General features: G+C 45.8%; 1 protein-coding gene across 3 annotated transcripts in view; it reads right to left on the reverse strand.

Annotated features, from left to right (window-relative positions):
* ABCC11 (ATP binding cassette subfamily C member 11) overlaps window positions 1–12,482 on the reverse strand; it is a 56,327-nt gene that overhangs the window by 12,959 nt on the left and 30,886 nt on the right. For 2 of the 3 annotated variants that reach the window (XM_037816433.1, XM_037816432.1), the window contains 8 exons: window positions 11,552–11,665; window positions 11,386–11,467; window positions 10,187–10,276; window positions 8,433–8,536; window positions 6,855–7,052; window positions 3,862–4,088; window positions 3,602–3,739; window positions 1,134–1,320 (listed from right to left, as the gene is read on the reverse strand). In XM_037816433.1, the coding sequence (XP_037672361.1) occupies window positions 1,134–1,320; window positions 3,602–3,739; window positions 3,862–4,088; window positions 6,855–7,052; window positions 8,433–8,536; window positions 10,187–10,276; window positions 11,386–11,467; window positions 11,552–11,665 (1,140 nt within the window). Of the gene's footprint in view, window positions 1–1,133; window positions 1,321–3,601; window positions 3,740–3,861; window positions 4,089–6,854; window positions 7,053–8,432; window positions 8,537–10,186; window positions 10,277–11,385; window positions 11,666–12,482 lie in introns of all 3 variants that reach the window. The other variant, XM_037816431.1, reaches the window with a different exon arrangement.

The raw sequence follows: 12,482 nt of genomic DNA on the forward strand, positions 1-12,482 counted from the left end.
CAATGCCGGCTCAGCTTAAACTCAAAAAATGCAGGTGTTGCTATCCTCGTTGGGTATCTGTGACTGTAAGTGCTGCACAGCCTGTGTGCCTGCAGGAGGTTCAGGGCCCACAGGTGTGTGTGTTGCCATGTACACGTGTGTGCCTGCTGCAGGAGGCTCAACAAGGAGCAAGATAAGCCTCTGCATACGGAAAATAATGCCTCCGCATTGGGGACTGATGCAAAGCTCAATGTGGACACGAAGAAGACCTTAAGGCAGCAAAGTGAAAGTCACAGGACCCACAGAGAGGACAGTTAATGAATAACCCCTGGGGGTGGGTGTGCACTGGTACTGCACAGCAGGGCTCCCTGGGCTGGCCTTTGACCTGCAGCCTTTTAGGATAGCTCTTCCATGGGTTTCTGTGGACAATGAACCTTAAGGGCCACTCCCTCTCCACACACCCCAGTCCCAGCTGTGTTTCTCCAAATGAGATCCACAGAGCAGCTACCTCAGAGCCCCCTGGATAACTCGATTTTAAATGGGATTCCTAGACCCCACCCAGGACCTTGACTCAGAATCTCCAGCCAAGGCTCCCCAGGAGTGATCCTCCTGGAGGCTCGCCCAGACCCAGCCTGAATAAAATCTCTGAGGTTGGGGCCAAGGTATCTGCTGTGCTTCTCATGCATGTTAAAGTTTGAGAATCCTGGCTCCAGGGAAACCAACACTTTTAACAACCTTCCCCAGGTTGTTCACCAAAGTTTGAGAACAGATCCGAGTATATGAGCAGTGAAGTAAAAAGATATCAGCCAGGAAATCAAGGGGTCAGTTTTCTCATCCTGGCTCTGCTTCTAATACTGTGCCCAAGTGGACAACTCCCTTTGTGGGCCTTTGTTTCCTCATCTTTACAAGGGTTGGCTCAGTTGCCTGTGAAATCCCCTTTCATCCCAATGTTCCATGATTCCATTAAATCCCTTTAAATACTGACTTTCCAACCCAGAAGTGACAACAAGGAAATGGAGCAAAGCAGCAGAATCCAGAAGACCGAGTACATAGTGCTTATGATCACAAATGGCCTAAACCCAAGATAATCAAAGTCCCGTGGATCTGCGTCTGCCCAGGATAGGCACGGCCTAGGAGAGTCCCAGCTGACTCACCTGCAGGACAAAGCTGATAGCCATGGCTTTAAAGGAATAGGGGGTAGAGGAAATTCCAAAAGCCACAAACAGGGCTACAGCCAAGGTCACCAGGTTGGTCATGAGCTCAAGCCTCAATGACAGCCATCGCACAGAAGACAGAAACACCAGCAGGTAGTTACTCTGTATATCGGTCAGCCTTTCAAATCTGAGAAAGAGAGCACAATCTGAAAACCACATTGATTTGTCTAACCTGGGGTTTCCCCATGGTGGACGTCAGTTGGTTCCTCCAACATCCAACTCCCAACTCCTGCCAACAGAACCTGATGGTCTTGAGGAATTCATCCTTACCCCTTTGTCAGCCATGCATTTCGGTGGGGTTGATCTGACTGACTGGCTTCAGCCCATCAGCACATGCTGGGTCAATGAGCATGACTAAATGCCAGGATTTGTCCGTAAAGGGAAGTGATCCCTTCAGTAGGATGATGGGAGGTCTGAAACACTGTGGCCATTTTGCTACCATGAGAGGCACCTGGGGCTCCAGAGGGTCTCTAAGAACTCGAGGTCAAAACTAACACCATGGAAGGCAGAGAAGTAAAACAGAGACATACCAGGTAACTGGTGACTTTGTCTGAGCCCCTGGATCAAGCCTCACCTGAAGTCAGCCCTCCCTCTAAATTCCTCATTTGCATGAGCCAATAGAAGCACCTCTTATTTTTCCCAGTCTTTTGCCATGAAAAAATTTAAGTACAAAAAAATTAAAAGGTTGGTTTAATGAACACCTATGTATCCTCCACCTGGATTTAGCAATTGTTAATATGTTATTGTATTTAAAGCCTTTTGTATCTTAAACTAATGTGAATTCATTTTTTCTAAAATGAATACCAAGAGACATGCTACCAAGAGACCTACTAATTTCCAATCTTGATATACCACCATCATGAGTTTCCATATCCATATACAACCTATACTTTTATTTGGCTGATCTTTTTATTTTACTTGCCTTACTTTATTTTAGAATTTATGTTAAAAGAAACTTCTTCTATCACTCCCTTAAATTTCAAAGTAATGAATTCAATGTATTGGTTGTGTTTTTTTTCTAAAACACATTCAAAGAAATATTTGATTATTGACATAAAAAATATTCATCTACATACCAACTAAAGCCTCCTCACTCACCATGGCATGCACAGAAGTCCTTACTGACTCTCTATCCACAGCTCACCCTTGAACCTTTGCACAAGCCATTCCAGATACTGTCCCACCCTTCACCTGCTTGAGTCACCTCCACCCTGAGCTGTTCCCAGATTAAACAAGCCAGGCCCTGGCCACTCAGTGGCCCCTTTGCTATCCTTTAAACATATGTTCCCATCTTGGAGTCTTTGCATTTCCTCTTTTCTCTGCCTGGAAGGCTATCGCTCACATATTTCCATAGCATGCACCTCACTTCATTTGCAGCTTTCCTCAGTGCCCATTCCTTGGATGCCCTCCTGGTAGCACCTCCATCCCTACCAGTGTCTCTCTTTCCCTTGTCCTGCCTTATTTTTCTTCCCAGGACCTATCCACCTATGGACAGGGGCTGTGTCCGTCTTGCTTACTGCTGTGCCCACAGTAGGTACTGGGCACAGGGTCGGCACTCAGTATGGACTGAATTAATGCATCACTCCAGGATCCCTCAGTCCTAGGGTCTGCACAATACTCGGTGCTCTCTGATGTCACGGGTTCACCCAACATCCCAGTTAACTGAGCACATGCCATCTCCCGTGCCCAAATCTCACCCAGGCTTTGAGGCCAGCTCGGATGCCACCTCCTCCACCAAAGCCTTCTCAGATCCCTCCAGCTACAGGTCATCGCTTTCCACTCTGAACTCTCGCAGAATTTTATCTGCTCCTCTCTTGTACCATCTAACATACTCAACCCTGTATTATTACAAAAAGAATGGCCATGCCTCCTCTCTTCCATCAGACTGTAAGCTTCTTATAGGTGAAAACCATGTCTGATCAGCAATTTTTGCAAGGAGATAAGTCCATATTTTTGTTTGTTTGAACAAATATTTAGAAAGCAAATCTACGGATACAAGTATTGAGTGAAATTCTGTTTTTATAAAGCTATTGTCCTTGTTATTTTATTAAAATTAGATAGCTGTTTGGAAGTAGAAAAAAAAAACAGCCATGATTCAAGAGGTACTAACAAAGTAATACATCTAACTATTAATGATAAGTATCAGTATCCATAGATCTGTGAAGTTTACAAACATTTAGAAGCTTAAATTTTTGTATTCTTATTAGTACATAGGAAATGGATAGGATAGAGACCTTTGTCCCTATTTTACAGATGAGGCTCTGGAAACTCAGAAAAGTAAATGGAATAAAACAATTTGTATCCGATTCTTTTGAAGATGACACCACTCCCAGATGCTCTGTGCCCTACTCGACCATTCCCCACCAGCCCTGCAGCTCCATCATCCTCAGCCACACAGCAGGACTCACTCATCGATGAAGTCTTTGGTTTTTCCATAAACATGGATGGAGCTCAGACCACGCAGAGAAGCGAGGATGTGGGAGAATCGAGGGGACCGGCTGTAGCTCTCCAATCTTTTGAACACATTGATGGCTTTCTTGAACATCCTGCATCGAGAATGAGGGTAAGTGACCGGGGTCATCCACCTCTGGGACCATCCAAGCCTGGGTTAGCCCAACTCTTGCAGCTCAAATAACAAACCCCACTCAAGCAACAAGAGACCACTCACCTATAAAAAGTGAGGCAGACAATGCCCACCATGGCTCCTATCGCCAGAACAAAGGGGGACAGCATGCTGACAACCACCAGGATGGTGATCACGGACAAAAACAGGAGCAGGAACTCTTCAGACATTATGGGCAACATCTGGTCCAGCTCACCCAAGTTCCCCGCAAAGCAGTTCAAAAGCCGGCCCATCGGAGTCGTGTCAAAAAAACTCATGGGGCAGTGAGAAACCTGCAGGGACAAAATCAACCCAGACCCTGAGAGTAGCTGTGAGTGATAATTAAGACTTGACGAAGATGCTCTTTACGCTCGGTCTCTGAAGAGTATGGAACATAGACTAAGGGGCATCCAGAGGTTAAGAACATGGGCTCCAGGGTCAGTGTGCCTGGGCTCCAGTGCTGCCTGACTCCTCCACCCAGTGCTGTGTGACCTTGAGTGAGTCACTTAACCCCTCTGAGTCTCAATGTCCTAATTTGTGAAATGAGGACGATAATGGTCTGTAAAGTTGTGGTGAGGTTTGTACAACTCTGCAAACATACAAAAGATCTCTGAATTGTACAATTTAAAAGGGTGAATTTTATGGTGTTTTTTTCAAAAGAGAGAGAGAACGCATTGAAAGTATTTAAGTCAGTACCTGATCCCTGGTAAGCATTCTATCAACAGCAGTTACTATTTTCTACAAATGGGACCATTTTCACACAGGATCGCCAATATGAACAGCAGCAATTCCACTACAGTTACAAAAGAACTGGACTCTTGGGCCAAATTTAACCATAAATGCCCTTTTCGAAGGTGGTACCCCCAACTTGTCTGATCCTTGAATGCAAGTGGCTCTTTGGAGATCAAAGGACATTTCAAACTAGAAGGTCTCTAACAATTTGACATTTCACATCTGTCAAAGGAGGACACTGGAGGCTCAGAAAAGGAGAAGTGGCTCAGTGACTTGCTCAAAGTCACCCAAGTTGTTAATGGCAAAATCGCCACTGGAACACACCCTCCTGAGTCCTCCTCACGTCCCAGCCCAGCCAAGCTCTTCACAGGAGGCATTTTTTAAAGGCTCATGCCACTGGCTCACTGGCTACCTTCATTTTCCCGTGACTTTCTAAAGCTGTAACACACGAAAAAGAAATGGATAGAAGTTATTAATCTCTATTAAGGCCAAAACTAAAGAAGGGAGAGACAGAAGGAAGGAAGGAAAGAAGGAAGAGAGAAAGGGTCATTTGATTATTAGCAAATACTAATTATTTGAGCCATGACGTGTCCCATGAAGCAGCTCTCATTGCAAATGTGTGGATTCTGCTGACGTCCATGTTTGCCCTCTGAGGGGAGTGGGGGAGGTAGTGAGGGTCAGAGAGGCAGGTTATAAGCATCCTTGCTTTTTCTACCTCTGAAATACCTGTATTATACCCAGAATCTTTTGTTAAATACCTGACCTAAAGCCATCAGAATTGTCACAATTCTGATTCTGCAAGAAATCGAAGGATAAAACAGACTCTCCCTCTTGGATTCTGAGCACTCTTGGGGCGAGAGTGATGTGGGAGGAGACACAGGAGCAAATGAACTCAGTTTAGCTGTGGCACATGTCTGCAGCCTTCCTGAGAGCGCACCATCACTCAGGATTAATGATGATGTTGGGAACTTGGGGAAAAGAGCTCTGGTTGCCTCCTACATCAAAAACAATCAGGAGTTTTGTTTTGCTTTGTGTTTTGTTGTTGTTTGCCATTTGTCAATTTTCTCAGGGATTTGTCCTTTACTTGTGATAATTAAAAACTACAAAGGCACATTTAAAATCTATAAAGCCACGCAAGGAATAAAAAAAGGAAAATATGTTAAATATAAAATATATTTTCTAACAGGAAAGAAATGTGAACATTTCAAAATTAAAATACAAAATTTCACTTTGAGGCCTGGTCATTGGCTATTTCTAGAACTTCTAGAATCTAGAATCATGCCAGAATTTCTAGAAGTCGAAAGAATTTTAGAGATCATCTGGGCAAGTGTCCCCATCATGGATCAGTTGGTTTAAGGGATGTCAGGCATCAGGTAGAATTTCCTTCCTGCTTTTTGGTTCCACCAAGCCAGCTGCTGTATTCTGAGATGTGGGGAAAAGCCTCCACCTCATCCTACCAACAATGAAACACTTAAGGGTGAGACGATTTGCGATCAGTCTACCAGGAATGGTAGGTCCCTCCTCATTTCCTGACAACCTCTCAGAACACCTACTCCACAGCCCTGTGCTCCAGCCTTCCTGAACTCCATCCAGGTCCCAGGAAATGCTCTGCTTTTGTTCAGCTCCAGCTTCCCGATCTTGAGCTGGCTAAATCTGACTCATCCTTCAAGTCTTAGCTGAGAGGTCCCTTCCTCCAAGAAACTTTTCTTGGACTCTCCCCCTCCTTCTACCATCCCCAAGCCAAGGTTAAGTGCCTCTGTTCTTATGTTCTGATGGCCCTGTGTGCCCCCACCGCATGGTAAGCTTTGCACTCCATATTACAACAGCCTGTTATCTGCTTTCTCCACCATTAGACTATAAGCCCACGATGGCAGGAACCATCCCTGCATGTTCTTTCACTATTGTAAACCCAATATCCACACAGAATCTGGAACGTAGTAAGTACTCAATTAGTATTTCTTAAATGAGAGGGAGATGACATTTCCAACAGGTAGTGTGATACCATAGAAAATTGATATGCTAACTATGACACACCTGGGTAAGAGTTTGATCATCTTTGGATTTCAGCTTTCTCATACATAAAATGGGGAATAATACCCACATCAAAGGGAACTTGTGGCAATTATAAGTGACTCTGTGACAGTGCTCAGCCATCAACCCTTCATCGAGGGGCACTGAACTCTTAGACTCATGCTTCCAGTAGCAGGAAGACTTCACTGCACGTTTCTCACTCTCTGGCCTGCCCCTTATGCCGTAACGACCCAGTGCACCCACTTGCAAAAGAGCTGGGCAAGGTCAGGGCCACACTCTGCTCACAAAGCCCATACCTTGTCAAAGAGCTTGTTGTGTAAGACTGTGGTTGCCTTCCTGGTGACCTTGGTGAAAGCCCACGAGGAACAAATCCCCAAACAGATCAGGAGCAGGGCACTGAGCCCATACACCAGCAGGTAGAAATGCTGCTGTGGATTGTCCAGTATGTCACCCGGGTCTGCGTTGGTCCTGTTGATCTCTTGGCTGCTATTTGTCTTCAAGAAAGAGCAGGAGGTCAGATCACATGAGCCCAGGATGAAACGCCCTGGGGAGAAAAACCCTTCTTCCCAGGGCCACATAAAACTCTGGCTCCCTGCTTTTGTTCTCCATCCCCAATGCCCACCTACCCCACCCCCAGATTACGCCCTATTATCTATCCCATGGACCAGCATGGACGTAATGGATCTGTCTCCATTAAGACTCCCAGCTCTTCCCACCATCACCCACTCCATCCACGTGGTTGCTCTCAACTCAGCACTGCTACCATGATGACTTCTGTTTGTCCCTCTTGCAATGCACCTTTGCCTCTAATGCTACCTCTTGTCTCCAGTCAGGGGAGGAAATGGTTTGACAAATTAATTCACTCTATGGTGTTAGAAATTTAGGCTGGATTATCATCCAGCACCACCCCCGCCCATTCTGTGTTCCTCAGTGCAATGGAGGGAACTCGATTTCCCCGACTCGCTTGATATCGGGTCAGAGTCTACCAAGCAGAGGCACTCACAGGAACCTGGAAGGGGGAAGGGGGAAGGCATTTGACTCTGGTGGCAACCGCGGGCAGGTTTCGCCAGGGGCTTCCAGGTACCCTTCTGAGAATGCCTTACGTCAGTGCTGCCTGCCGCCCTTCTCTCCCCCAATACTTCTAATGGGTGTGTAAGCCCCGAAATCCCTGTATTAAACCTTTTCAAGCCCTAAATACTTGGAGTGGCTTCATTTTCCTGATGAAACTACCTGATGTGGGACTTAAAATTTAACTAAGCGGAACACTGTGGGAAAAGCATGGTTTGGATTCAGAGTCCCGAGTCTGAGTCGTGGCTCCTTCACTTCCTATCTCGATCCAGGGCAGGTTCCTTACCCTCTCTAGGCACTGGCTTCCTCATATGTAAAATGAGGACAGTGACACCTACCCCTCACATGGTGGGGGAAGATTAACAAAATGACCTGGCACTGTGCCTGCCACAGAAGAGCCTTCCGGACCCTAATACCAAGGTTCAGGGGCACATTTTAAGTAAGTCATAGTGAGGAGGCAAAGCTGGAAACAAAGAGGGAAAAAGTCACTATGATGGAATGTAAAGCACTCTTGGGTTGCTTTCTGGGGACAGAAACCTTGTGGGTACCTCCCAACCAGGATGCGTGGGTGACACCCCTCCTCATCCCACTGTGTAAATGCAGGAAGCCAGAGCAGGAGGGGACCAGTGTCCCGGCTGCCAGAAGCTCTCTCCAGAGCACCATTTGTCACCTTGGCACCGGCAGGTTCTGCGTTTGCCATGTGGGTCCTTCATGGGCAGCAGATGGGAAGCACCTTGAGAAGCGAGAAGTGACCCCATCCCACAGAAGCCCACAGAAACGCACCCCACCCCCATCATGGCACTCACCCCAAAGCCCTGCTGCAACCAGTAGCTCAGCCACCAGAAGTTGAAGGTCATGAGGGAGGTGATTGTCCCCATGAGCAGGAGAACGATGGTGGCAACAATGTAACCTGGGGAGGGAGAGGAGGTGACGCTAAGAAATACTGGGTGCTGCAGAAAGATGCTAGGCAACTTATCCCAAGCCTTAAGTCCTTGGATCTTCCTGTTCCCATCCACTTTGGGCATCTTTCAGGACTGAGGAGAGCTGGGTCCAAAGTCAGAAAGCTCTGGGTTCAAACCGTAACTACAGCTTCCAAGCTGGGACACCTTGGGAAAGCTACCAAATGTCAGTGACATTCTACTTCCTTACTCGTGAAGTGGTGAGTCACATCAGCCTCATGGAGATGCTGTGAGGAGGAGATGAAGTGTGTTAAGTGCCGAGCCCGGTGCCTGGCTCATAAGAAAGACTCCACAGAAGTTAGTCCTCTGTGTGCAGGACTTGAGGGCCCAATTTTTAAAATAACAACAATGGCTACCATTTATGTTTGTGTGTCATGTGCCAGGCATACAGTGCCAAACACACCTCCATATGTATTATTTCTGAGTTAGGAATTCCTATCCCCATTGAGAAACAGAGCCATAGAAAGGGGAGGTAACTTGCCCAATGTTACAGAGCTGGTGAGTGGTGGAGACAGAATTTAAAACCAATTTGTCTGGGTTATAAAATCAAGGATGGGAAAACCCAGGGTGCATTCCCTCCTTTAGTATCTGCCTCTTGCCCTAGCACTCCATCCAACTATCCACTCTGTTCCATGCCCAGCTCCCTTTTCCAGCATTCTACTCAGCCTCCAAGGCCCCACTCAAGGGCCGATCTCTTCTCTGAATCTGAGACTATGCCTGGCCACAAGAGATCTCTCTTGCTATCTCACAGATGTAAATGTCTTTATTCTCCAGTTAGATCCCTGGCCTGCAGAGCTGGTTCAGTGCCTGATACATAGTAGGTGCTCTGTAAATACAAGTCAGTTGGTTGCATTTCACCAACATTTGCTCTGGCCAGGCCCTACAGGGTTGCCCATGATGGAAGGGGTGAAGATGGTGACCCCCTGTGCACAGCCCACCCCTTCCTCCCCCAGAAAGGTAGAGAGGAGACACACCTTACACAAGGGCAAGGTTCCAAAGTCATTGAATAGTAAAGGAAAGCAGAGTCAAAATTACTCTAGAAAAATCTTTTAAATTTTTCAAAAAGTACAGTACTACCTGCCTGGTTTTCTGTTAACAATATTGTACAGTCAGATGTGCGTGGATTTCTAAATGTATTTGGTAATGCACAGCATTTAATAAAGTGGTACCTTTGAAACTTCTGTCATTTACCTTAATGAATAAATTTCAAATTGCACCTAATATACATAAATGAAAAAGTTTCACCAATGTAACTATTCGCGTCACATGCTGATATTTTCTATTCTGTTCAATTTCTTTCAGTGCTGCTTAAGACCCACAATTTGCCTAATGGGTTACTGACCCACAGTTTTTAAAACATGAAAATAAAATGTACACCTGAAACCCAACTTCCAGCATCATCGCTGGTGGTAGCTGTTACATTTAGTGTGGTTGGGTTTGTGCAAGTTCAGCCCATGAATGGCACGACTCCTCTGCACCGCTACTTCACATACTCAGGGGCACATCTGGACCAAAATGCTGCCTTTCCAGGCTGAGTGAGCTTCAGGAGGAGGGTCAGAGAGAGGGCCCAGGCCTGGCCCAGGGTGGCTGGTGGACTGTACCTCCGGCTGCCTGGATGTAGTGGTGGTAGACTCTCCATCTCAGGGAACCCTCTTTCATCTCCTCCTTCTTTGTGAGCTGATTCTCCAGCACTGGGTCCAGGGAAAAGAAGAAAATGGTTATGCCTCCCAACCACCTGTTCTCCTTTCAGGATAAAAAGGAGTCCTGGCACAGGCTTCTGCTCCTGGCTTTGACCCTTTTCAGCTCCTTAACTTTCTAGATGCAATGCCCCACCCAAGCCTGAACCTAACCAGTGGGTTTTCCATAGGAAGACACCGTTGAAGGTAGCCTTTGACATGGACTGCAGAACCTGCAAAGAGGGTCCATCCCAGCCATTCAATAAACCCTGAAGGTCCTGGGTTCCCAAGTGCTTGATGGGCTGAGGGAGGCAGCAGGAGAGAATGAAGAATGCAATGGGCCTGGGAGCAGAAAACCTTGGTTTCACAATTGTCAACATGACTAATTCACTGTGCAACCTCAGGCAAATCCCTTAACCTCCCAGTTTCCTCATCTGAAAAATGGCATGCTTAGATGTCCACCAAGATGCTTTGCAGCGATACACTTCTGAAATAATTCCTCAAAATACAGCTGTGACACCAGCCCAGGCAGACCCTTAGCCTAGAGCAGAGCACAGAGACCAGAACTTGGAGAGACCAGTAGATGATATAACAACAACAGTAATAATAACGACAACCACCACCACCAGCACTGTGGTGGATGTCCATTTATTCCGCCTCTTCTAATAACAACACCTCAAGCTTTCCTTGGGGACCACTCCTCCATTGGGTTGAGTCTTGGAAGGGCTGTCAAACAAGATGCCTCATCCACATTGGGGATTCAGGTGGTCTCTTCCTGGAATTTGAATCTCAAGAGAAATCACACTAGGACGATTACAATTTTGGAGTGGATTTTTCTCAGGGCCAAAGCTACACCCCCATCCTGTTCAGCTCCACACTCCCAGCTGTGCCCCCCTCAATAACACTTCCTGGATCCTTTAGGCCTCCTGGCCCTGCTGGCCATACTCCCACGGCCCTCCACTACTTGGATCTGCAACCTGTGTGTGCAACTGTCTAGGACTCTGTGCAGTGATAGTGAACAGTAAAGAGTGTGGCCCTGTCTGGGGTCCAGAAAGAAATGCAGGACCTCCGGAGGATTCAGGCAGGCTTGCGGACATTCTTGCCCTGTTTCCCAGTGCCTTTACCAGCATTTTCATCAACAGGCTCTTCCTGGGAGGTGTCCACTTTGGGCTTCTCTGCTGTCTTTGCTTCGTCCTTTAACACATTCTGGGGAAAAAGCACATGCCATGAAGTAGGGATGGAGAGTGAGAGGTGAGGAAATGGAAATCTCCTGTGTGGCTTTCCCGTTACCTTCTGGATGAGTTGGGCATATTGTCCCTTTCTCTGCATTAACTCATTGTGAGTTCCATTCTCACAGATTTCCCCATCTTCTAGAAAAATGATCTGGTCACAAAACTCCAAATACTAAAAAGTCAGAAGAAATAAGGTCTTCAGTAAGCATATGAAAATAAGATGTGTGACTTCACTATTCATCAGGAAAACGTAAACTAAAACCAGGATAATATATTATTTTATACCACCAGATTGGCAGAATTTTGAAAGTTAGACAGCTGTGTTGGTGATGAGCCAAGGTACAGGGAACCCTCATGAACTGCCGGGATGTCTATACACTGGTACAACTACTTTGGAGAACAATTTGACAATATGTAATAAAGTTGAAGATGTCTGTTATGAACCAACAATTTGATTCCTAAAACTCTACCCCAAATGTGTATTAAGACACATGTAGAATGATGAACACCGAAGCACAGTTTTACAAAAGTGAAAAACTAGAAACAACCTAAATGTCCATCCTGGAGAAACAAATTTTGGTATATTCACATATTGGAATACTACACCAGTGAGAATCAAAACAAGTTACCTGTATCAACATGGACGCGCTCAAAAATGTAATGTCAAGTGAAAAAAAGCAAATCACCGAAGGACACAGAGAGCAAAATACCATTTATATAGAGTTTATAAATATGCAGAAGACCAGTTTAATATGTCTAGAGATTCATGCATATGTTATAAAAGTAGGAAAACATTCATGGGAACAATAAACAACAAATCTGAGGTAGCAGGAAGGAGGAAACAGAATGCAATCTGGGAGAGGGATGCAATGTTTTATTGCTTAATCTATCTGTTAGATACATGGGTTTTCATGAGATTATTTTCTAGACCTTTTTGTAGGTCTGAAATATTGTATACCAAAAGGACAGTAAGGCAAAAATGAGAGGCA

The sequence above is a fragment of the Choloepus didactylus genome, chromosome 22 (genome assembly GCF_015220235.1).
Source record: "Choloepus didactylus isolate mChoDid1 chromosome 22, mChoDid1.pri, whole genome shotgun sequence".
Classification (NCBI taxonomy): Eukaryota; Metazoa; Chordata; class Mammalia; order Pilosa; family Megalonychidae; genus Choloepus; species Choloepus didactylus.